We start from the raw sequence: 26585 nt of genomic DNA, 5'->3' as shown, positions 1-26585 counted from the left end.
TGTTTGATACAGATTTGTTGGATAGGTCAATGGAATGGAGAAGGTTTTTCGAGTTCCTTAGTGCTCAGGTACTCCTCAGGCATTTGGAGTTGATATTCACCCTGGAAAGGAGAGGAGATAAATTTCTGATTGCTGTTGTAGAATCTCATCCGTGCAGGCTAGTGTCATCCTGCCTGGAAACCAAGGTGGAACCAAATGCCCCTGATCCTTTAGGATTCTGAGGCCCCGCACATGCCACCTCCTCATTCAGGATTCCACCACTTCTGTGGGCTCTGCATTGCCTGGAACTTAGTTCCTGCTCCAGAAAATGATTGCTCCTCTCTTGCGTCTCCCCTCCAGCCACCTTGCCTTTAGGACGCTCTGTGGGAACCATCTTCCTTGAACCCCACAGAGGACCTCAAATGTTCCCAGTCAAGGCCTGGGGCTCCAGTATGCAGCTAACTGTTAGCATCTCTTCCTAACTGTGTGATGGGTGACACGTTGGTAGATTGAAATCTGGTAGGAGTAGTTACACCAGAGCAGTTGGCAAATATGACAGTCACCTCCTCCAGGAGCCTATTTAACACTTACCTGCGAATTGCTGGAGAGGGTTTTCAGGCAGATGTTCTTGCTGACCTCAACCATGGGAAACCTTGCCCATGACTTCTGCCGTGAGAAGCAGGGCCTCTCCAAAACAGAGCCAGAGACAGATCCGACCACAGAGGCCACATCTGCAACTCCTGCCAAGGTCAGGGCTTCAGAGGGCCCAAGGGCACATGTCCAGGGCCTTTCAGAGGACCTGCTTGGCGGGCCGTCTTTAAGGAAGACAAAAAAACAGGTGACTAACATGCCCAGGGAGTATGGGTACATGGTCAGTCTCCCCTTTCCTGTGCCCCTGCACTCAGGAGAAGCCCTTTCCACTCACCCAGCTCTTTCTGCTCTCTCTGCCAGACCCAGAGTCCCAGAGAAAGAGGACAGTGCAAAATGTCCTGGATCTTCGCCAGAACCTGGAAGAGACCATGTCCAGCCTGCGAGGCTCCCAGGTGACTCACAGGTAAGCTCAAACTTTAGAGGATCATTCTCTCGGTCATCCTCATCTGCTCCCCGGGTCTGGTGGTCAGGGCTCCGGGGGTCTCCATATCTCCATTAGGTATCACAGGCCAGCCACACAGCCTGCTGTGTGGCCTGCTGTGTACACAGTTTTCAGAGCCCCGCAGAGCTAGCCCTGCCGGGAACGGGGTGTCCAGCATCCTGGCAGAAGCAGCTCAGCTTTGTCTTATCTCTGCTTGAGTTTGAGCCTAGATTTTGCTTAGACAAAGTAGTTTCAAAATGGCTAGGTAGGGAATGGGGTGTTCAGAGTGTGGCCTGGTACTCACTCTCCCTCCTTAGACCTCAATTTCCTCATCTGTCAAAGGGGGTTTTGTTTACTAAATATCCCTCGTGTTTCCCAGGTCCCCCCACCCCCGTTCTACAATTCCAGAATCCATGCCCTCCCGACATCTGGGGCTCCTCACCCTCCCAACATTTGAGGCTCCTCCGTTAGGTGCCCTCTAGTCTCTTCCATCACCCCTGAGGGAGGCCTGAGTGCTCCATAGGATCCATACAATGTCATTCATGCCCCATGGGTGCACCCCTGGTCCAGCCCTCAGAGAGACCTCAGTCCCTCCAGCTGTGTGGGGCATGCACCCCTCCCATCGCACCTCTCCCTGGAGCAGAGTCCTGGCTGTGGCCTCCAAGTGATTCAGATTTTCCTCTGGGCTCCTCTGGGCTGCCCAGATGAGCTCATGTTGTCAGCTCCAAGGAGGGCAGAGGGCTGGGCTAAGCTCTGGGGGTGAGGGAGGGAGAGTAGGCAGACAAGGTTGGTAAGTCCTGGAGGGTGGACCTGGAGGCTGTGTGAGGGTCGGAAGCCTCCCCAATTGGCCTGGAAGAGGGTTCCTCCCCATCTCCTGGGATTGGAAAACTGACAGCAAAGTTGGGACATAGGGTCAACGGGTAAAGAGCTTTCCTTAGCCCAGTGTGTGGCCAGCTCAAGTATCCAAACGCACACTTACGTCCCCTCAGTGACAGAGAACTTGGTAAGCATTCTAGTCCACGGTGGGTTTGCTGTGACTGTCATGGAACTGAACTTCATCCTCAGGAGCTGCCACCCACTGGCCTAGTTCTTCCGTCTTCTTTCTACTACCTTCCCCATCCCCACTCCAGTTCCCCGCTGGAAAGTTCTAGACCTTTCCTCTCAGACATCTAAAATACTTTAAATGATAAAAGCAATCAAAGCATCCACTTTCTGGGGTTACGCTTCTGCTCAGGCCAGCAAGACTCTGACTCCTGAAAGGGAGGTGATTCTCGTGGAGACCTAGGAAAAATGTGGATGAGAGTCTCCAGGGGCACTGGGACTCAGGCCCCCTTATGTCTGTCTCCCGTCACCCTCCCTCTAGCCCAGAGCTAGAACCTAAAGTGGGCTCATGAGTTTAAAAACTCAATGGGTAAAATCGTGGGCATGTTCCTTCCCCTATCCTGGGAAGTTGCTGGAACATCTCTCAGCACCAAGTCACCCGCCAGCCTCATGCCAAAGAAGCGAGAAAGTGCTTAGTTGCTGAAAGGGTCACACCCCAAATGACTCACCCACAGACGCAGGGCAAAGGCAGTCACGCCAGCCTCCCTGTGCCCCGGCCTCCAGCCCCAGCTTCTGCTTCGGTATAGCTGAGGGGGGCTGAAGCCTTTGTGCAAAGCTGACTGGTTTGGCAGGGTGTTGAGGGGCCTCTGGCTCTTGTCTCCCTTTATAGGAAAGGGAACCACCAGCCTGAGGCTGGATTCTCTGTTTACCATGGACACAGAGCCACTTCCTCTCTTAGCCATTGGTTTATATTATTCTGGTTCCATACTTGGTTAGCCCAGACACCAATTCCCTGACTTTTTGTGGCTCCTTTAGTTTTTAAAGTGCTTTCCATCAGTCAGCCAGTCCCTCTGCCCTGGGGTACACAGGACTTATGCATATTTCCTGACTAGAGAAGGACCAACTGAGGCTGAAAGGGAAGGCACCTGCTGGGTGGCCCAGGCTGGGAGCAGCTGTGGGCCCACGTGGCACTGGGCATTGGCCTTCAGAGCAAATGCAGCCTCATCCCTGAGGGTCTCTCTGTCCAGAGGGTGCTGCCAGCAAAGTTGCTTTCAGCCAGGCACTCCCAAGGTAACTCTGGACTCTTCCAGAAACCTTTATCCCCTTGCTGCTTCCTGTGTTTCTACTGGAGAGAGTGTAGGTCAGGGGCCATGGCTGGAGAGGAAATGAAACTCTGTTCCCTGCAGAGAGGCAAGTCTGGGCTGGTTGCTGGGCTGGAAGTCAGGAACTGAGGGTCTGGGCTAGAGTGCCCCCTGCTGGCTGAGGTGTAGAGGTGTGTTTGGGGGTTACAACAGAACCATGAAAGACAGGAAGAGAGACTTACTGTGCAGAGAGCTAAACAAAAGGCAGGCCAGAAACAGAACTGAGGAACCCGGATGTCCATGCAACACTTCACCTCTGCACAAACCTCTTACCACAGTGTAAGCTAACTACCCAAGCCCGCTGCCCTGGAGAACTTCCCATCCGTCAGCATGGTCACCACCATCCTCGTCCTCCTTCCCTCCCCCCAGTGGTCATGGTCAGCTTGTGTTTATTAAGCATTTACTTTGCAAGGCCCTGGGCTGAGTCTTGTGATGAGAACATCCCACTTCTTATTCAGCAGTCCTGTTGTGGGGCTGCTCCTCGTTGACCCACAGCTGGTCACCAACTACACCCCAGGCTCATGCCAAGTGCTGAAATACAGCAGTAAGCAAGGGAGACGGTCACATCACGGCCACAGTCTCTGGCTTCAGGGAGCTTCCATTCTCTCCAAGGAGATGAGGTGTCCAGGTCCACAGTAACCAGAAGCTAAAACAACACAGTGTGTGACATAGGACTGCAGAACACAATGAGCCTAAGGGCTGCTGGGGATCTGGTGGGGAGAATCCAGATGTGAACAGGCCAGGAACATTCAAGAGGGTCAGATATGGCAGTCACTAATTGTCCTACCCACAGGACCCCATTCATTGTGCTGTGTTTTTTTTTTTTAATTTTTTTATTTAGAGATAGGGTCTCACTGAGTTGCTTAGTGCCTCACTATTGCTGAGGCTGGCTTTGAACTTGTGATCCTCCTGCCTCAAGTTTCCAGAACCGCTGGGATTACAGGCATGTACCAATGTGCTTGTCCCCCCCCCCCTGCCCCGTTGTGCTGTTTTGAAGGGCCATTGGCTCCCTCCAGTTCTATTGAGGAAAAAAATAAAATCCTGCTATTTTCAGGTCCAATAAAAATGATTTTAGGGGATTTTCATTTTTTTTCAAGGAACTTTTAAAAACAAGAATAGAAAAATCAGTGTCCTCCTCTAATCCCAACCATGAGATCGGTGAAGAAATGGATGCATTCACCAAGCAGATTCTTTGCTTTATGTGCCCCCATAGGTTGTCTCAAACCCCATTTCATTTTCTCAATCCTGTCTTGACTTTAGCTAAGCCAAGGGAGAGAGACCCTACCTAAGGTTGCCTTGAGCTGGCACCACTGTGAGGCTGGGAATGATTCGTCTCAGTCTGAACCCAAGTCCAGGCCACCTCTGCAGCCAGATCCCAATTGTTTTTCCTCTCTGCAGATTCCCTGGCCCCTGAGGAGACATTCCCCGCTCCTCAAGCCCCTTGACCTCTCCAGCCTCAGGCCTCTGGTACTACCTGGGCATCACTTCCTTGACCTGGCCTTGCAGGGCCTGAGGCTTGGGACCCTGGGCATCCTGCTTCACCCCTGGCCCACTTCCCCTTTCCTCTCCTAAACAGTGGACACTGTTTCTGTTCCCCAGGGAGGCTCTGTTCCTTCCTCTGCTGCCCTAAGCCTGCGGCTGGGCCCAGTCTTCCTGGGGACCTACTGCATGTCTGAAGCTTTTCCTAGGCTCTTCACACGCCAGGCTTTCCTAAAAGATCTGCTGTCTGGGGACCAGCTAGTCCTCAGCTCATTGATAGAAAAGAGGGGATGGCTATAACCTGTATAAAATGAATAGTCAAGACTCTGAGCTCAGGTGACTTGTCCCTCCTACTTCCCCTGGAAGGTCTCATTTGGCCTCTTCTCACTGAGGGAGCACCTTCTATGTACCAAGCACTGTCAGATCTGGTCATCTGTGGTCCTCCCAACTCCACCAGCTCTTAGGCTGTTATCCCCACTGCACAGATGAGGAAATACAGGGTTTGCACAGTTACTTTCCTTGGGCTCACTTGCCAATAAATGGCCAAATCCGCATTACAAGCACAGGCTCTTAGGAATACGCTGGAGTGCTTCACCAGCTGCTTAAACTCATTTCCCCTTGACCACCTGAGATGCCTTGTGACCAGGGTGACCCAGGGACCTCAAGGAAAAGCAAGAATCTCGCATGTGAGAGAAGGCATCACTGGGATGCAGCGAGGAGACAGGGCACAGCGCTGCGCTCACTAAAGGAGTGCCCTTTTGCTCTCTGCCCAGCTCCCTGGAGATGACCTGCTACGACAGCGATGATGCCAACCCGCGCAGCGTGTCCAGCCTCTCCAACCGCTCCTCCCCTCTGTCTTGGCGCTATGGCCAGTCCAGCCCGCGGCTGCAGGCTGGTGATGCACCTTCGGTGGGCGGGAGCTGCCGGTCGGAGGGGACTCCTGCCTGGTACATGCACGGGGAGCGGGCCCACTACTCCCACACCATGCCCATGCGCAGTCCCAGCAAGCTCAGCCACATCTCCCGCCTGGAGCTGGTTGAGTCCCTGGACTCGGATGAGGTGGATCTCAAGTCCGGCTACATGAGCGACAGTGACCTCATGGGCAAGACCATGACAGAGGACGACGACATCACTACTGGGTAAGCACAGGAGCCCCTTCGCCAGCTGGAGTGAGAGGCAGTGGAAGGGGATGTCTTCAAAGTAGAGTGGAAGATTTGTGGTGCTGTTGACCAAAGGGGTCTGCGTAGGGCTTCTGTGTACAGGTTGCGACCGCCTCCGCCGCTGTGTTCTGATGTATTTATTCTAGACCTGAGGGTGGTGCCTGGGGCTGGCATATGAGGGCCTGATTGGTCAGTAAAGATGCCTCTTCCTTATTGGCCCCTATGCCTGCCATTCTGTGGAAGGCCCCACCTACTTCCCTGGGTCCTCTGCTGGCAAATCTGGATCAGTCCTGGAAGTATGGGGCTCCTGCACATGCCTGTAATTCCAGCAACTTGGAGGTTGAGGCAGGAAGATCTCAAGGCCAGCTGGGCAACTTAGTGAGACCCTATCTCAAAATAAACAAATAAAAAGAGTTGGGGATGTAGTTTATGGTAGAGCACCCCTGGGTTGGGTCCCTAATACCAGCGAGTAGGGAAAACTCTTAGTACCAGTTCTTCTGCAAACTTTGTAGATCCAGGACATGTCAATCTGCTTGCCTGTTTGCAAAACAGTCTGAAAATGAGCTTGTGGAGAAGCAGGAGTCAAGCAGAAAGTGGTAACAGTAAGGCTTCTTCCTTTGCCGAGAGTTTGCAATCTCCAGTCCCCTTCCTTACCCTGTGACCTCTGGTCCCCTTGGGTTTCTGCCTCTGCAGATCTTGTACCCATAGCTTCCTCGTCCCCACCCCAGGCTAGAAATGGGTAGCTTCTTTCCTGAGCTTTGCCCCACATGGACCTCCTTCTTCTTATCTTTTTCTGTCTAAATCATCAGGGTTGGGCCTTTGGAAACAAGCAGGGCAGAGGTAGCAGTCTGGGATCTGAGGGGAGAGGATAGAAAGAATGAAGTGCTGGGGGCCTCTGCTGTCCTGGCCAACCTTCCAAGCCCTGGAGACCAGGAAGCTGTCGAGATCCTGCAAGTTTCCCTGGGGCATCTCTCAGCTGACTGTCATTTCCATTCCTCCTTCTTGGCTTGCTGGGACCCAAAAAAAAGCCACACCAGTATCCCTCTCCCTTTACCTCTCAGGGACTTAATATCTTACTACCAGTAAAAATCTCCTACTTGAAGGGAATGGAAAGTAGCCCCTCAGAAAAGACTGAGAGCCAAGCTCCAGGCAATCCGCTGTTCCTGCCGCATTCCCACCCCTGGGAATAAACTTGGCGGGGTCTGGTCAGGGCCTGTCCAGCTGATGAGGCTGCTCTGGAGCAAAACAACTGACGCATGAATGGGGTTGTTTACTGCTTGTTAAATCCCAGGGGCCAGCCAGACCTCACGCTCAGATCCGCCAGCATATGGCCCTGAGCTGGGCTGTGCTCAGCATCCTGTGCTGGCAGGAAGGAGAGCGAGGTGCCTTGGAGGAGCTGCTGTACACAGCCTCTGCCCCGAGGAAGCGTCAGGTCCCCTTCCTCTGAGAGTTTCCAGCTGGGCAGGGCAGAGGGAAGCACAAGGCTGTGGAACTAGGGGCTCAGAAATCTCTCCATGAGTGGGAAGGACTGTGGCCTCAGTCCTACGGGGCTCCCAGAATGGTGAAGGTAATGGGACCCCTGTCCTCCGGGGAGTCCCCCAGACCGATGGAGGTGAGAGCCCTCTGAGAGTCCCACCCCCCCCCACCTTCCCCTGTGTCATGGCAGACAACTCCCCATGTGTGAGAAGAGCGCACCTCACCCCTGCCATGGACAGACCCTGGTCTGAGGGAGGTGGCAGGACTGCTGGCATTTAACTAGCTGTGTGAGCTTGGACACATTAGTCACTTCCCCAGGCTTTCATTTGCTAAGTGCAGACCATAAGAGTACCACTAGCCCCAAGGTCATGGCCCATGATGAGGATTAAAAGAATTCACACATGTTCAGCACTCAGAATAATTCTTGACTCCTTGTAATTACTCTCTCAGTGTTAACTGCTGTTATTATTAGAGTCCCAGACAGATGGGGAGACACAGTCCTTGTCCTCAGGTAGCGAACAGTCTCACCAGAGCGCCACTTAGAGTCAGCAGCAAAGTCAGATTCAGTAGCAGTTCACCAATCCAGGGCCATCTAGAGCAGGGTGTAGGGTATGGGATGCCACAGGGAGAACAGGAAAGGAAAGACTCTATCCATATGCTAGCACCCTTTCTTTTCTTTCTTTCTTCCTCCTTTTTTTTTTTTGGAGTTGTGGGGTGCCGTACCAGGGATTGTACCCAGTGGTGCTCTATCACAGAGCTACGTGGCCAGCCCTTTTTTTATTTTTTCTTTTGAGGCAGGGTCTCACTAAGTGGCCAGACTGGACTTGAACTCGCAGTCCTGAGTTACTGGAATTACAGGCGTGCGCCACTGTGCCCAGCTTAGTTCCTTTTCTTTATTTGCCTCCTCTGGACCGTGTGTGTGGTACCTCTAAATCAGTAAAATAATAATAATAATAATAATAATAATCAAGAGTTCTTGAGGCTGGCATGAATAAGAACTTGCCCTCCCTGCACACCCACCTGTCGGAAGCCCAGGGATGCCTGGAGTTTGCACGAGGAGCACAGGATAAATTGTTAGCACAACCATACACACAAAGTGGCCCACACTGTAAACTGCAGTGCTAGTGCCCCCGATAATTTCCCATCTATTTTTTTTATGATCCATCTTCAGTTAGCAAGAACTCGTAATCCCAGTTTTAAGGTTTGTCATTCAATTCCCTGCCAGAGCCGTAAACATGACCACCCTTAACGGTGCTTAGGAAATCGCAGTGGAAGGGAATCAATTTATATTAGTCAGTAATTATAGTGGAAACAGTCCCTCCTGGATCCTGTGTTTTCATGGTTACCTGTTGTTTTTGCTTGCTTTTTTTGTTGTTTGGTTGATTTTTGGTTTTTGATGAGAGACTGAGCATCCTGGATTCCAGCAAATCTTAAACTCTGCAAACCTGAGCTGCCCTCGCTCAGACTTCTCAGGGCCCTCCTCTCCCCACTCTGGTCTTTATCCAGATTTTGTCAGTTAGAGAATGTCCTCTTCCTAAGAAAACTGTTTTTCCCATTCAGAAAATGGGTTGGGCTGGTCCCTGGAGGGGCCGCCTTCAGCACTTCCCTTCTCGCCCACGTGGTGACACTCCCCCACATGGTGACACTCCTGGTCCTCTGCTGTAGGCCAGGGCCGCCTGCCAGCTGCCATTCCCAGGCGCTCCCAGGGCTAGGCCACCAGACAGAGTGCATGCGCTGATTGCTGGGCTCCCTCCTTCTCCTCTGGGTGACACAGTGGGCGCCAAGCGATCCCACTGAGCCCGGAAGGGTGACAGTGACTCTGACCCCTTTTCGGTGCTCTCAGTTATCTGTGGGGGAGGGTGCCCATGCCACTGTCAGCTTCTGACCAGCCCCTACTCCATCCAGACACCACGCCTCTTCCCAGCTTGCTTGCCACTCACAAGACGAAGAAGGCAAATTCTCCAGACAGGTCCACAAACTAGAATGAAGAGGGCGATGCCAGCTGCCCTGAGAATCACACATTTTCAAAAGTTTAATATTAAAAAATGTGGTGCTTGCCTCGCATGTACAAGGCCCTGGGTTCAATCCCTAACACCACCAAAAAAAAAAAAAAAAGTGAAGTATACGCAATGTTTATCGTTTTAAAGTGGCACCGAGTACATTCACACTGTGATGCCACCATCAAGGCCACCTATCTCCAGAGCTTTTTTATCTACCCAGACTGAAACTCCACACACTCATTAAACAATGCCTTCCCTTCCCCACCCCCTCCAGCCCCTGGCCACCTCTGTTCCACTTTTTGTTTCTTTGGATTTGACTACTTTAGGTAACTCCTATAAGTGGAATCCGACCATATTTGTCTTTTTTTATGACTGGCTTATTTTAACTAGCATCATGTCATCTAATTCACCCATGAGGTAGGATGTGTCAGAATTTTCTTTTTGAAGGTTGAATAATATTCTGTTACAGGTGTATACCACATTTCATTTACCGACTCATGCATTCATGGATTGTATTACCTTTTGACTATTGGAAATAATACTGTTAGGAACATTGATGTACAAATATCTATTCAAGTCCCTGCTTTCAATTCTTTGGGGTATATACCTAGAAGTGGCATTGTTTAATTTTTTGAGGAACCATAAAGACTGTTTTCCACAGAGACTTCATCATTTTACATTTCCTCCAGTTCTAATTTTTTTTACATCCTTGCTGCTTACTAATTTCTGCTTTTTTTTTTTTTTTTTGATAAAATAATGGCCATCCTAATTGAATGAGTCAGCTTTCCCCTTAATGTAACAAAATGCCTGAGATAATTGACTTTAAAAGAGGAAAGGTTTATTGGTCTTACAGTTTTAGAGTTTGGGGGCCTATTTTGGCAAGGGTGGTGCATCATGGTGGGAGTGCATAGGGAAACTATTCACTGCTGGCTGTACGGCAAAAGGGAGGCAGAAGACACCAAGATCCCACAACCCCCTTTGAAGGCACACCCCAAAGACCTAGGGCCTCCCACTGCCCCCACCTCTTAAAGGCTCCACCAGGACCAATCCTGCAGCCCATGGGCATTTGGAGAACATTTAGGATTCAAAATATAGCACTAAAGTATGTGTAGTAGTATTTTGTTGTGTTTTTAAAAAAAACTATAATTTTATTTTTGGCTGGGGATGTGGCTCAGTGGTAGAACACTTGCCTGGCATGCCTGAGGCCCTTGGTTCAATCCTCAGCACTGCAAATGTACACACACACACACATAATTTTTAATTGACATATAGCAATTTTACATATTTATGGAGTGTGGTGTGATATTTCAGTGCACATATACAATGTGTAGTGATCAGATCAAGTAATTGGTATATCCATCACCTAAGACTTCTATCATTTCTTTATGTTGGGAACATTCAAAATTCTATTTAATACCTATTTTGAAAATTACAATTAGTTATTGGTAACTATAGAATATTAGAAGTTATTCCTCCTATCCTGTTGTAGCACAGAACATGACACAGTGCTAGAGTCCCTGTCTAGTGTGGGTTCAATCTCCAACACCTCAGAAAAAAAGAAGTTATTTCTCTTTCCAATTGCATTCTCTCTCCATCCCTCCCTCCCTCTGATAACCACTATTCTGTTCTCTTCTTCTATGAGATCAACATTTTAGCTTTTACATATAAGTTAGAATATAATTTTTCATTCATGTCACTGCAAATAGCAAAATCTCATTTTTATGGCTAAATAATGTTACCTTATTTGTGTATATAGTGACACACACATACAAACAAACACACACACACATATATGTACATGTATATTTTCCACATTTTCTTTGCCCATTCATCCATTAGTGGATACCTAGGTTGATTCCATATCTTGGCTATTATTAATTGTGCTGCAATAAAAATACAAATGCAGACATCAAGTAGTGGGATGGTCGGATCATATGGTAGTTCTTTTTCTGAGGAAACTCCATATTGTTTTCCATAATGACTGTACTAATTTTCATTCCCACCACATCCTCACCAGTGTTCGTTACTTTTTGTCTTTTTGAAAATAACCATCCTAATAGGAGTGGTCTGGATTTGCATTTCCCTGCTGACCAATAATATTTAGCATCTTCATGGTTGTTAGCCATTTGTATATCTTCTTTGGAGAAATATCTGTTTGAATCCTTTGCCCATTTTTAATTGGATTATTTGGTTTGTGTTGTCGAGGTGTGGGAGTTCTTTATATATTCTGGATATTAATTCGTCATGAGATATGTAATTTGCAAACACTTTCTTCCATACTGTGGGTTGCCTTTCATCCTATTGATAGTATTCTTTCATCCACAAAAAAGGCTCTCTGTTTGTTTGTTTGTTTGTTTGTTTGTCTGGGGTTTTATTTTTTGAAAACAAGCTGCCAGGTTGTGTCTTGGGCTCAAGTGATCCTCCTGCTTCAGCCTCCCAAGTAGCTGGGACTACAGATGTGTGCATCTGGCTAAAGTTTTTCATTTTGGTGAAGTGCAGTTTTTCTGTTTTGTTTTTGTTTGTTTGTTTCTTCTTCTTCTTTTTCCTTTCATTGCCAGTTCTTTGCGTGTCATATCCAGGAAGTCATTGCCAAATCCAGTGTCATGCAGCTTTCTTCCGTTTTGTTCTGAACTTTATAGCTGATGGAACTTAAAAAATAATAATGATAATACAGATTCCAAGCCTAATCTCAGACCCACCAGTGTGGAATTTCTGCTCCCCTAGGAAGCCATATTTTTCTAAAGCTTCTCAGTGGTTTTGGACCAGTCTGCCTTCTATCTAGTACAAACATCCCTGTAGTGTCCCTGATAGCCAGTCTTTCGACTTTGGCTTGCATGGGCACAGTGACAGGGAACTTATTCCATTTCACGTGGAATTAAGTTCTAAGAAAGTTTTTAAATATTCAGCTGAAATCTGTTCCACTTTTGCCTATGAATTCAAACACCATCACTGGGGAAAATAGAATAAGTGTAACTCCTCATCCAAATATGTCAACACATACTTAACAATTGCTCAGATATTTTTTAAACACCCCCCCATTAAAAAAAAAAGTCCCCAGCTTATTTCAGTACTTTGTAAAATGACCCAGTTTTCCAGACCCCTCATTGTCCTGGTCACCCTCCTCTGGAAGCTCTCAAGTTGTCAACTGTCCTCTTAAATGCTGGCACCTAGACTGATCCCCTGCTTGACACTAGAAGTAGTCCTGCCAGGGTAATTCTCAAATCATGACACTGCAGACAACTTCGAGTTGGCTGCTGACTGTCCTAGATGACAGCTCGGGCCATTTTTTACCACTTGAAAAAAAAGAAAAGGAATTTGTTTTTCTAAAAATAGGAAGGTCTGGAATTTAATCTAAGTAAGAAGATAAGTCTCCTAGCCATCTGTCCTCCCCATCCCTGGCATCCAGCGTTGGCGGGAGGGAGTCAAGGCCAGGAGTCTGCAGAGGTGGTGCAGATGTTGGGGATGGGGCCACAGGCTCCCAGGTGGCCAGGAGCTCGGAGACCCTCCTGTCTCCCCCAGCCGTGAGTGGGTCTGCCTCTGAGCAGCTCCCTTTCTGTCTGTGGTGGAGGTGGTCTGGATGGGCTGGGATGGGGCTCTGAGGCAGTGACGGGTGGGAGCTTGCAGGCCAAGTGAGCAGCCATCCCGCCAAGTCCCACGACTCCAGAGAGTGCTGTTCACACTGGACAGAGGCGTGCTCCCTGCAGCCCCCGCAGGATGGCTGTCCAGTGACCCATGCCAAGGACCACGGAACCTCAGCCAATGTCAGCAGGCCCCATCTTGGGGGGGCTCTGTGTGTGTGTCCCGGGCACAGCGGGCTTGCTTGGAGACTGTCTGCCAGGCCTGTGGCTCTCAGGTGGTTCCCTGCCCTCTGTGTGTGGCTGGGCGTTCCAGGCTTCTGTCTCCTCCTTGCCTCCCCTCTGCTCCTCCAGCCTGTCCTCTTGAACTGTGCTTGGGGGCTCAGGGACAGATGGGATTCGTTTCCTCCTTGGCTCTCAAGTGTCTTGACGTTGGAAAATGTCAAATAAAATAAACTGTAGGACTCTGCCTTCTCCCAGGCTGGCTCTTGGACTCCCAGAGGCAGTAAGCTCAAGCCTTAAAGAGACACTTCAGCCTGGTAGTGAAGCCTCTGCCTCTGCAGCTCCTCTTGGGAAAAAGAGCCCACTCACTGCTCTTCCGCTTGGCCATATCTGACTCCCAGACCCCAGGATGCCCTGACCAGCCACTTTCAGGGATGAGAATTGTCTTGCATGAACACTGGGTTTGCACAGTTTGTATGAAGAGAACCCTTCTGCGTGTGAATGGACAGGAAAGAGTTGTTTCTTCTTCTGCCTTTGACTTCTCTCTTTCCTGCCAGTTCTTCAGCATCCCGCCTGGTAGGCAGATGGACCAGGTCTGTTTTTTTTGCCCCTGAAACACAAGGACAGGGGCAGGGAGTGATAGGGGGATGTCCTGGCGAGGACCCAAGGCTCAAGTCCAGAAAAGAAATTTGGATTCTGCCCTTAAAGAACTTCAGATCGAAAAGGAAGGAAAGATGCTTAATGGATCCACAGTAAAGGAAGGGACACACGATTGTTGCCTTGTTTGAGGATAATGTTTAAAATTACAGAGCTGATTCACAGATTCATACCCAAAAGCTCTGATTGATACGTCTTTGTGGTGCAGTGAAAGGAGCATGGGTCTAATATCAGGATCTGGAGTTCAGTCCTAAGCATACCTCTTGCTTGCTGTGTGGCACTAGCAAGTTATCTAATCACTTTGGGTCTTTATAAAAAAGTGATTATTTTTGCCTTGTGAGGATCAAGCGGAAGAGAATAGGGAAGAGTGCCCTGAAAAGTATATAAGGCTGTTGGTTTGAAAACTATTATTCCAATTTCAACCTGATGTTTTGTTCATTTACCTGGTGGCCTCTGTCTTAGGGAATTGTTAAAGTGTCAAAATAAGGTTTCTTAAACTTGGCAGATGACTATACTGAATTTGGGCCTTGACTTCTGTCCCAAAGAATAATCTTGTTTTGTTTTGTCACACTGTCTTGATATTTAATCCTGCAAGTGTGCAGTTACTTCAGTCAACTTTTGAGAGCAGGCTTATTCGCACAGGCGTACCACAGATTGGCAGAACAGTAGTGTGGTTACAGTAGAGGCTCAGAGCTAGACTGCCTGGGTTTCAATCCTGGCTCTTCCTCTCCCGAGTTCTTTTTCTCTCTGTTTCAGTGTCCTCAGCTGGAAAACGTGCAGAGTAATGGCACATACTCTGTTAAGATCCATGTGAGGGTTACAGCAGTTACTAAATCTACTTTAGATGTCACGGGTGCTCAATAAATGTTAGCTGTTGTTAGCCATTGGATGACAGACATTAGCAAGGTGACACATTCTAAATGCACATTTTAAATGATAATACAGTATTTGAAAAAGTGTGTGTTCATGTTCATGCTTGAAAATAGTATTTCTGCTCTTCATTCGAAGGATGACAAACTTACACATTTGCCGAGCAAAGTGGATATTCTGACCTGTTTTTACCTGTTTGTGCAGTGGGGTTTTTTTTTTTTTGTTGTTGTTGTTTTGTTTTATTTTGTACTAGGGATTGAACTCAGGGGCACTCAACCACTGAGCTACATCCTCAGCCCTTTTTTCTATTTTATTTAGAGACGGGTCTCACTGAGTTGCTTAGGGCCTCACTAAATTGCTGAACTCATGGCTTTGAACTCATGATCCTCCTGCTTCAGCGTCCCAGGCTACTGGGATTTCAGGAGTGCATCACCGAGTCCGGCTCATGCAGTGTTTTTATGTGTGCCCATTTGTGGCTTGGGATCTGGGCTGTGAGTATAGCATGAGGTTGTGCAGTCAGCTTAGTTAATTGTGCACAGGATCACACAAGTGGCCATGACCTCTTTCCCATCATGACCTAGCTAGTTGGGCTGTGTGTGCCTTACTCTGACATGTTTCTTATGTGAAAAGTGTCTCGGGCTGGTGACTTAATCCATTTTTTCCCTGCTGAAACACAGTACACAGACTAGATAATTTATGAAGAATGGAGATTTATTTCTTATGGTTCTGTCAGCTGGGAAGTCCAAGATTGCAGGGCCACATCTGATAAGGGTCTTCTTGTTGCATCATCTCATGGTGGAAAGTGGAAAGACAAGAGAGTATGCACAGGAGGGCAAAGGAGGCCTAATTCATCCTTTTCTCAGGAACCACTCCCACAGTAACTTACCCACTCCCACGGTAACCGCATTAATCCATTCATAAGGGCAGAGCCCACATGACCTCATCATCACCCTTTGTTTCTTGGCAGTGCTAAGGGTTAAACCCAGGGTCTTGCACATGCCAGGCAGGGGCTCTACCCCTGAGCCACAACCCAGCCCCCCTAATCACCCCTTAAACATCCTATATCTGAGGGTTGGGGATATAGCTCAGTTGGTAGAGTGCTTGCCTCACATGCATAAGGCCTTGGGTTCAATCCCCAGCACTACAAAAGAAAAAAAAAAAGTCCTATTTCTCAGCCCTGTGGCACTGGAGTCCTCAACAATACATGTCTCTCCACCCCCTGTTTTGTTGTTGTTGTTGTTGGTGGTGGTGGTGGTATTGGGTATTGAACCCAGGGATGCTTAACCACTGAGCTAAAACCCTGGATCTTTTTTGTATTTTATTTAGAGACAGGGTCTCGCAGAGTTGCTTAGGGCCTCACTAAGTTGCTGAGGCTGGCTTTAAACTGTGATTCTCCTGCTTCAGCCTCCTGAGAGGATGGGATCATACACATGTGCCACTGTGCCCTGCTGTCCTCCCTTTAGAGGAATATGAGGCAAGGATTTGAGTGCAAGTGGCTTATTTGGGAGGTGATCTCAGAAAGCACTGAAGAGGGGTGGGGAATAGGACAGGGAGGAGAGGGAAGCATGAATCTGAGGGTTACTGCTGCAGGCACCCGGAGCTTAGGGATTCGGGTGGTCCTAGGGATTGAACCCAGGGTCTTTCACATGCTAGGCAGGTGCTCTACTACTGAGCTACATCCTTAGCTCCTCCCCTTAATTCTTTTTTTTTTAATTTTTTTGAGAGAGTGAGAGAGGAGAGAGAGAGAGAGAGAGAGAGAGAGAGAGAGAGAGAGAGAGAGAGAGAGAATTTTTAATATTTATTTTTTAGTTCTTGGCGGACACAACATCTTTGTTTGTATGTGGTGCTGAGGATCGAACCCGGGCCGCACGCATGCCAGGTGAGCGCGCTACCGCTTGAGCCACATCCCCAGCCCCTCCCCTTAATTCTTAACAAAGTATCAGACAGTACTTCTGAGTTTGCGCAGAGTTAATACATGTCCCAGTGTCTGTTCACACCCAACAAGGTTGGGGGAAGGATAGAGTAAGCCAGGTGTTCCAAAGGGACTGCTGGATGTATGCTAGTTGCCATAGCAACTGATGCCAGTGGAAGAGCAGGGGCCCCCTCCTCTGAGTGTCCTACTAACCTACAACTGAGCTGCTGAAATTTTCACTGAGCATGATGACATACAATTTGGTTGACAACCGGAATGGATTGGGGCTGAGGAAGCTGTTGAAATGGGATTGACTTTTCCCTACTAGCCCTGTTCGCCTGTCTACCTGTCCTTTTGTCTTTCCTTTCTGACTGTCAGCCTCCTCCTTTGCTCCATGCCCTTGTGTTCTGTGATAAGCCATCTGGGCTCATGCGATGCCTGGAAATCCCATGCTATTTGATGTCATCAAAAAGGCACAAGTTTAGAACTATCACAGACTATTCAGATCCCATCTCTGTGGCTTCAGGAAAGCTGTTTATTCAAAGGAAGACTAGTAATATGGGAGTAGGTTTGCTCTTAGGATGTAATGGTATATAATGTCTATGGTATACTTGGCATACAGTAGGTGCTCAGTCGATGTTAAATCCCTGCCTTTTGGTTGGTTTGTAGAACATTGAAGCTATGAAGGCCATCTGTGCAATGGAGTTTTTCTGCCTGGGTGGTGAAGCCCAGTTGCCCACTCATCTTTGTCCTCTCCCTTCAGAGAGGCTTTCCCAGTTCATCCACTGCAGTATGGTTGCTATCTAACTCAGGGTTGTCCTGGAACTTGGGTGCATCATTAGTACAATAAAAGTACAATAACTTGTGCTTTTATGATTTTCCTAACAATTGTATAGCACATAAGTTTTACAAAATACTAATGTGGCATTATCTTATTTAATCTTAACAGTATGAATTAGATCTTCTTTTCCCTAATTATAAGTGAAGGAATTGGAATTCGGCTTAACTGATGTGGCAGAATTGCATAACTTGAAAGTGGCAGCATCAGAGCAGAACCCAGGCCTGGAACCCGACTCTCATGTCCTGTGCTCCTTCCAGTAGATGCACTCCTTGCTGTGTGTACCCCCTGTGTCCCTGAAGCCTGGGAGCATGTCAGGGGCGGGGATTATATGCTTTCCACTGAGTAGAGGCTTCCCAAGGACAAATATCTTATCTACTCTTTTCACTCAATCTAGCAGCTTGGGTTCTTAGGCCATGCTGTTGACTGACCAATGAATCATTGTTAGAGACCCCTTTCTGGAATGCCCCTAATTGACCTTCCCATCTTCCTTGCTTTGGAAAGCCACAAATGTGGCCACAGCCAGGAGCTCTGGGCCAATAGCAGAAAGAGGAACCCAAACCTCTGTGAATACTACTCCTTGTTTGACTTCAGCTCAAAGGCTGAGCTGTCCCGGGATGTTCATGAGGGGCCAGCTCTGGCCTCTGGGCTATCAGAAGTCCCTGGCCAGGCAGCAAAAGACCATTCACTACAGTCAAAGAAAAGCCAGCATTCCAGGCAGGGGACTTACCGGGGTACCCAAAGAAATGCACACTGAATTGTCCTTCCCGTATATTGGGGCAACAAAGGAATGATACAGGCAGATGCATCAAAATATGGATTTGAGAAGTAAATAGAAAGGAGTCCAGCCCCCAAAGACCTAAAGCATGTAGCTACCTGAAACAGGTCAACATTCACTGAATATGCTGGTCATGGAGAGAGAGGATAGGGAGGATAGGGAAGAGGGTCATGGAAGATAGGAAGATGGGGGGCATGTGCCATAGGTAAACAGAGCCAGCACGTTCGTGATATGGGCCAAGGAGTGGGAATGAGAGACAGACATTGTAAAATCCATCTGAACACATGTGTGAGAGGTGGCTGGATACAAAGAGGCTGTGTGTGCACAAGATCAGTTGAGGATATGCCTGCTGTTATGCTGCCAGAGAGACGCAGAGGGTGTCTGAAAGGTGGAGGGACTTCCAGAGAGGGGTGAGTGACCCTGAACCCAGCCTGGGGGCCTGACTCAGAGCAGGACAAATGGATTCTCACCAGCCTACCTCCTCTTCTCCCTTAGCCAATTGATACTTGAAGTGGCCTGGCTTGTGTTCTTTCTTGTGGGGCATCTCCAGCCTGGGAGATAAGGACAAATCTTTGATCTGGTTCCTGTCCTCTTCCCTTGACTGCTCCCTCCTCTGGCCCCTTTCCTCGGCTCCTCCTCTCCCTGGTCACCTTCCTCAATCTCTCAGTCTTCCTCTACTTCCATGTCTGGTTTCTGTCCCGGGCCCCGTGGTTTTGATGACAAGGGGCGGTTCAGGAATGACACTATCTATGTATGCATGCATGGCCATGTGGACAGGCTCTGGTGGTGGGACTTCTCGCAGCAGGGGTTCCCAGGACTGCTGACATTCTGCTGAGCATAATTATAAGATGAGGGACAGAGTTTATCTGGTTGTCACTGCCCCTTTCCAAGCCACGAGTTTCTAAAGCGGGGCTCTGGGGGATAGCCATTCGTTCCAGGCACATGCAGGGGTGAACTTGCCCCAGATGTTCCCTGTTTTCTGAATTGAGCCAGAAATTCAGAAAAGGGCAAGGATCTCCCTGTGTGAGTATCCAGCTGAGTGATCTCATTGAAGTCTGGGAGGCAATAGCTATACCATGTCTATGTCCCTATCTGTCCCTGTGGTAGTTTCCTCTTCTTGAAGGCAAAGTATATGGAACTTTCTGCATTTCCAGTTCGCCTCTCACCACCTAAGTGACCTGGGTATTACATAGCATCGTTGTACTTCATCTTATGGTTCAAAAGGAAAGATGATGCTAATGCCCCCTCATGATATTCGTTCATACATTCAGTAAGTAGTTATAGAGTACCATCTGTATACCAGATGCTGTGGATATACCAAGGGAAAAAATGAGTATTTTTTTATTAAACTCATATGTGAAATAAGAAATGGCACTAAGCAAGCAAATGGATATATAAAAGTATATCATAGTTTAAGTGGTGCTGTGTATCTAAAGTAAAGCTCAATAAAAGGCAGAGAGTGATGGGGGAGGGGACGACGTGATAGGGTGATCAGAGAAGGCTTGTTTGGTCAGTGATGCAGATAACTGGGGTTACAGCCATCCAGCAAATGGCAGAGTCTGTGCAAAGAGCCTGAGGCAAGAATGGGCATATGTTCAAGGAACCACTAGGAGGTCAGTGTGTCAGACACAGAGTAAACAAAGGGAAGAGTGGTCAAAAATGAGGTCAGGAGGACACACAGGGCTGAAGACAGTGGCTTTGCTTCTCAGTGAGAGGAGAAGCCATTAAGGACTTCAAGGAAGAGGGTGATGCAATCCACCATGTATTCAGAGGGTCAATCTGGCTGCTATGAGAAGAGATCACAGGGCAACAGGGAGAAACAGTAGGTGTGCTTGTGCAAATGTGCGAGCATACGCACATGCGCGCACGCGCGCACACAGGCTGGTATCTGCTCAGTGACTCTCCCTCTTGTTGGCATGGCAGCCTCTCTCACTTCCCTTCCCATCCCATTGTCCTGTCCCCTGCTCTCAAAGGCACACTGATGGCGTTGGCGTGGCTGAGGCAGGATGGTAAGCTAGCCTAAGACGGTAGCTCACTATATAAGATCTGGTAGGGGCTCCCCTCTCTGCTGCCGCTCCTAGCTGCAGGGGTGGTGGGAAAGGCAGGTCTCCTCAAAGGTTATATAAATATTTGCTGAGCAGTAACACAGCTGGGAGCAGGGCCCCTTCCTCCAGCTGGTTCATTTGCCACCCCAGAGAAATCTCAGCTGGGATGAGGGCTGGGCTTTGGAACACTCCACGGTGCATCTGCTGACGCTCAGTGCCCCCGATTCAGACTGTCCCATCGACCAACCTTCAAAACCTTCCAGTCTGAGCCTCCCGCTGGCTCCAGGGAGGGGGTTCACAAGAAGTGGTACTGCTGTCTGTTAGAGAGATTCCTGGCTCAGGAATCAGGAGGCCTGAGTAGCGCGGAGAGGGATCTTAAGCACATCACTTGCGTGTTTCGTCCTCTGTGGAAAAGAGGGAGTTGAACCAGAAGATCCCTAAAGTCCTTTTCAATTCTGATGTGTGAGACTCTCCGACTGAATGAACTGGGTCTGGTCCAGGCTACCTGATATCCCTCCTCAAAGGGCCTGGAGGTTGGTGAGGAGAGGTAGAGCCTTGCTGGGTCAGGAGAGGAAAGGAGGGAAGCTCACCACGCTCACAAGCAAGAAGCTCTGGAAGACCCAGAAATGCTATCAGGTCAAGAAATCCACTGGGAGCTGGGCGTGGTAGCACACATGTAGTCCCATATGCTCAGGAGGCTAAGGCAGGAGGATCATTTGGGCCCAGACTGGGCAATATAGTGAAACTAGGATGGTGACTCCTGACTTGGGAGTCACCATCATGGCTTCCAGACTGACTGGCTACCTTAAGCTACTCTTTGAACTTTTCTAGCTTTTACTGTGCTGAAGCAAATATAATAATACCTGCCTCACTTTAGATCCCTGGGTTGAATAGAATAAATTTATCCACATGCTTTAAAAACTAATGCTACCTAGAGGGTAGGGAATCATTGTTTTAGACATTTCTATTAAGTTCGCAAAAAATGATTCCCTAAGAACTCAGTGGGATCATTGGGGATGTGGGGTAGGTTTTAGAAAGCTGGGGTCAGAGGATGTGGCCAGGTAATTCCCCATCCATCCCACCATGGTAAGGGTTAATTCACCACAGTCCCTCTCCCAAATCCTGTCTCCTCCTTCCTTGCCCTTCCATTCTGGTTTAATTCTTTCTCTTTCTTTTCACGTCATGCCTGCCTCTGCTCAGATGCTACCAGCTTAGCCTGTCCAGGGTGCACAAGGGTCCCTGAGTCAAGCTTCCACCCACGGGTCCAGAGGAATGTTCTCTGACTGGCTGGGACTTGTGGAGGGGCAGGAGCTTTTCATTTGAGGAGTTAAATTGCTTCATAGTTGTTAAATTGCTTCATAGTTGATAGGAGAGAAGAATGAGGGCAGTTCAAGGGACAGAGTGGTGGATGCCCATCCTGAGACCCTCATCTTTTCAAGGGTCTCATTTCAGAGGCTCACCAAGAAATCAAGTGTGTAGCCAGGCCCCAGACATGCCCAAGCAAATGACACTGGGATTAAGAGCATAGCAAAGTACCTGGCAAGTTTTTTTTTTTCTCTTTCTCTCTCTCTCTCTCTCTCTTTTTTTTTTTTTTTTGCCCACCTCTAACCAACCACATTAATCTTTTGAGGTTATTGTTAGGGAGACAACCAGAGCCCCCCAGAAATTATCTTTGGATGTTTTGTTTGTTGAACACAAACCTTTGCCAGGCATAGTGGTATATACCTGTAATTCCAGCAACTGAGTTGAGAGGGAGGGTGGGGTGACTGAGGCGGAAAGATGGCATGTTCAAGGACAGCCTTAGCAACTCAGTGAGACCTCTCTCAAAATAAAAATAAAAAGAGCTGGGGATATAGCTCAGTGGTAAAGTGCCCCTGGGTTCAGTCTTCAGTACCCCAGTACCAAAAATGGAAATGGAATCTTGACTGAGAGGAATTTGGGATTGGATTTAGGTGACTCCAGAGATCTTCTGAGGTAGGGTAGTAGGGGGCAGGGAGAAGGAATCACCCCCTGCACAGGAACTTGCTGAGGGACCTCAGGCACTAAGTCCTGCCCTTGCTTTGGACATTTCGTGGCTTTTCTGTGCCTCAGTTTCTCCCTAGTAAAGAGTTGTTCTGATGGTGCTGGCAGGGGAGAAAAATGAGATCATGGCTCCCAAAGGCTCTTTGAAGAGAAGCACCAGAGTAGCACAGAGGAGCCCTATCTGAGATAGATGGGCCTTTTTCTTCTTGCCCTCTTGGCTGGGTTTTCTATCTGGAAAAGTGCCTGACTCCCAGCTCCCTTTCAGCAGGTGTCTTCCCCCTCTACCATGTGTGCCTCAGCTGTCCCCCACTCCCTCTGCTGCAGGCTTCAATCATGGGACTCAGAAGAGCTCAAAGTCACTCTGCATGCTCCCCATCACTGTAGTCAAGGCCACCATATCACCCCCTGTCTGCCGCACCCCCGTGATGGGCAAGGTCAGGGCCTCCTCAAGCACAAGAGCAGGGCTGTTGACAGGAAGTCTGTTTTCCAGTCTTCACAAAAGCCCCCAGACAGCCTTTCTCTTCAGTGCTGCTGCCCAATTTCCCAAAATGCCTCGACCTGTGGGCTGAAAATAGCAGGTGCTAATTTGCATGCTATTTGTTTAAGTAGCAAAGCCTTTGGGTCCCTGCCCCTTCCCTGTAAAAGCCCCCACTAGCTTCTGCCAAGCAGGAAGGTGGACACTACCCGGAGACTCATCTCATGAGGATGGAAAGAGTGGCAAATGGAAGAACCTCAGTTTCTGTTGGGTTCTGGCAGCTCAGGAACCAATCCCAAAATTGAAGATTAGAGATCCTCAGTCCAGACTCCTCAGAGAGCCCCTCCCCTGGGCTTAGAACTGGCTGAGACTTTGCTTCACAGTGGAGAGGTCCCCCAACCACTGGGGAGGCGCAGGGGGCGGGGAGAAAGTGGGGAGGGGAGGGTGGATGGAAAGGTAGACAGGTGGCCAGGTACTGGAAGAGGGACAAGGCTCTGGGGGATGTGAGGGAGTGTTGAGCAATTGCTCAGTTCCCTGCAGGACACCCCCTCCCTTCAAGTAAACTCTTGGTGCCTTACCCCTTCCAGGCCTCAAATCTCTTTCCCCCACCTCTGCCCAGAAAGCCACAAAGGAGGAAAGCTTATGGAAAACCTACAGCCAGATCTGGAGAACAACATCCCCTGCTGAGGACATTCCTCTGGCTGAGACAGTCATTTTACTTAGACTGAGACTAAAGAGAATCCCTTATGGCTGTTGCTGTAAGCTGTTCCCCAGATGACCCAAGCTCGCTCCAACACAGCTGCTGGGACAGAGCTCCCTAGGGGAGGAATTGCACTCTCCCTCTATTTAGGGTGATGATGAGGATGGAAGGCCCAGGACAGCATGGGAATGGAGAGACAGGATAGGGGCTTGGTCCAGGGATAGCATCCTGGACTGAGAAGAATAAATATACTAGGAGAACTACCCACCTTGCTCTGATGCCCCTCAAAATCAATCTGCTTGGCAGCTGGTAGTTCTTCTTACCACTCAGGATGGAGAAAGGGGCATAAAAGTCTATTTCCCCCATGCTATTCCCACCTCTGCCCCGTGTCAAGGTGTAGTCTGAGGGGTCTGTGCTAGGATCACTGTAGCTTTTGATACATCTTTGATCTCAAAGCATATTTGGAAAACTTGGTCCTGGTGTGTACCCTCTGATACAAAAACCAACCTTCCCCAGTCAGACTGTACAGGAAATCAGAGACCAGTCCCTCTGCTGAGGTTTCCACCCTTTAACTGAGATTTGCCAGATGCAGTGGCACATACCTAAAAAACCTACTCAGGAGGCTAAGGAAGGGGAATTTTGAGGCCAGCCTTGAAAATTTAATGAGAACTGTCTTAAAAAAAAAAAAAAAGCTGGGGATGTGGTTCAGTGGTAGAGTGGTGCTCATGGGTTCAATCCCCAGTTTCCAAACATACCAGAAAAATGGGGTTCATCCCTGTAGAGCTGCAGCCTTGGCCAGTGCTGCTGGAATCAGAGGACTGGGTGATGTGAAGGGGAAAGGGTCAGCCCTAGGATACAGAGCACCATCCACACCTTAAAGGCTGGAGCATAGGAAGGAATCCAGGAGTGAAAATCTTTGCTCCCTTGACATTTGTGAAAACTGAGGTCCAGAAAGCAAAAGGGGGTGCCAGGAATAAGAGAACACATGTGGCCTAATCTATCCAAGCTGCCCAAACACCAGAGACAACACTTTGGGATTAGTAGTCATCTTAGTTTAGTATTGGGGGGCTGCTGGGGGGGTGGGCTGCTGGGGGGCGTGGCTGCTTTAAATGAAGTAATTACCATAGTTGCTTTCCTTGCTTAAAAGAACTGCAGATGCAATCTATCCATTTCTAAAACAGTCTTCTCAGCTTGCCTAGTTCACATTGGGAATGGGGACCCTTCCAGGAGCAGAGTGAGGACTACAGGAATCTGGAGGGAGGCAGCAATTCTGCCCTCTGCAACTCTCTTTTCTCTTTTACAGGGCTATGTGGGCCCTAAGGGGAGAGGGAGAGGGTCCTAATTGAAGGGACCTGCTACTGATCCCACTTTTTCTTTTTAACCCTACACTAAAACCTTTATGTCTTGGGATCCTTTTCTTCCTAACTATTTAGCTGCAAATGCCTCTGGGACAGACCCTTGAGTGATGTGAAATGCTCTTTCGCCAGGGACAAGCACACTTATCACCTTAGCTGCGGTCTGCTGAATGTTGGAGGGATGTTAGGTCCCGCCCCCTGAGGGTATCAATACTTCCGGCAGAGGTTACACTAGCCTGCCATACCGCCCCCCTCCCAACCAGAAGGATCCTGAGTCAACCTCTGGCAATATGTAGGTCCCCTCTGATCTTCACCCCCACCACAGGCTCCCTAAGCCTTGTTTTAGGCGATGGATGCAGTGATACTATGTTCCAATTTTAACTAATTTCTAAAAACATAGAAAGGGGCCAGGAAGAGGCTCTGCAGAAGCCCTCTGCGGAGAGGGTTCTGCCCAGGCCTCCCCAGCCTTGTACCCACCGGTGCACCTTGGCTGGAGAAACCTGCAAGTGCCCCACTGCTCACGCCCCCTTCTGCCTGCACTGAGAGCGCCCAAGGGACCGGACCGCAGCTGGCATCCCAGGGGTTAACTCCAGAGCAGCCCAGGTGGAGGTCGAGGCCCCCAGCCCTTTTCTAAACCTTCAGGCTTCCGAGGCCACCGGAACGGTGGAGGCTGCGGTGGCTCTTTGTCTACCTGCTCTGGGCATTAAAGAGCCCGCTCGCAGCCTGCATCGCTGGGGCTCGGGACAGAAGTCAGCGACGGGGAAATAGGGCTCTGTCGCTTTAAGTACAGCTGGAGCCGTAAGTACGAGCCCGGCTGCGGGGAGAAAAGGGAGCGGAGGGCCGGCGAGGGTTCGGTTTCTGACCCTCCTCGTGGTTGGAGGCTCACATCTTGTCGGGTGTCCACCGCGTGTCGAGCGAGGGCAGTCCCGAGGGTCGCTAGGTGCCCTCCCGGTGAACGGCCGCCTGAGTCGGGGAAAGATGCTTCATCTGCCCTTGCCCAGGTCGGGAAGGACAGTCAATTTCCCCCGCAGGTAAGCGCCCCCCGGCCCGCCCGCAGCCGGCCGAGCCGGGGTGGGGTTTGCGGCACCGCGTGCTGCCCCAGCACCCCGGCCCCATCGCAGCTGCAGCTTCGGGGGCGATGGGTGTGGGGTCCGCAAGAAGGAGGGTCTTGGCCGGGCTCCTTCTGCCAGAAGGAGGAGTGCCAGCGCCGCCCGAGCCTTCTGGCTCCTCAACATGCTGGAACCTTCTGGCTGCCCACCATTTGGCTTGTTGGTATTGGGGCCGGGGGTGGGCTATAGAGGGGTCTAGAGAGGCGCCGAGACTCTCGGGAGATCTGGAGGGACTGAAACAATAGCACAACTTGATGGAACTTCGATGATCGCCGCTGCAGCGTGTGAGGGTCGGGGTCCTCGGGGACCAGGCGGGCATATGGCGAGGGACCTGCAGCGCAAGCCGACTCAGCCAAGGTTCCCACTGATCCCCGAAGCTCGGGAGTAGGAGTCGTTTTGGGGTGAAAGGAGGTGGTGGGAGGCCGAAGAATGGGGGGGTGAGTAAGGGAAAGGGCGTAGTATTTGTGACCCCACCGCTGGTTGGATCCCTCCAGGACTGAAGCTTGGGACTTTAGCCTGGGAAGGGGTAAAAATCTGAGAGCTTGGATGATTTGGGGAGTCCCACTATGAGGGACAGCAGAGCAGTCCTGTAAGGTGAGGACGGGCACACAGGCTCCTTCATAAAAGGGAAGTAAATATGACCTCAGCCAGCCCCAGGACCCTCTGAGCTGACTTGGA

The 26585-nt window shown here is 49.4% G+C and overlaps 1 protein-coding gene across 5 annotated transcripts in view; it reads left to right on the top strand.

Annotated features, from left to right (window-relative positions):
• The window catches only part of NAV1 (neuron navigator 1), a 253836-nt gene that overhangs the window by 151069 nt on the left and 76182 nt on the right, over positions 1-26585 (top strand). For 3 of the 5 annotated variants that reach the window (XM_081299365.1, XM_081299364.1, XM_081299366.1), the window contains 2 exons: positions 931-1033; positions 5487-5852. In XM_081299365.1, the coding sequence (XP_081155491.1) occupies positions 931-1033; positions 5487-5852 (469 nt within the window). Of the gene's footprint in view, positions 1-930; positions 1034-5486; positions 5853-25369; positions 25830-26585 lie in introns of those variants that run through there. The other 2 variants (XM_081299368.1, XM_081299367.1) reach the window with 2 other exon arrangements.

Source organism: Spermophilus citellus, assembly GCF_964194105.1.
Source record: "Spermophilus citellus genome assembly, chromosome: 6".
NCBI lineage: Eukaryota > Metazoa > Chordata > Mammalia > Rodentia > Sciuridae > Spermophilus > Spermophilus citellus.
Note: the sequence above shows the minus strand (reverse complement) of the source record. Positions and strands in the feature narration are given on the sequence as shown.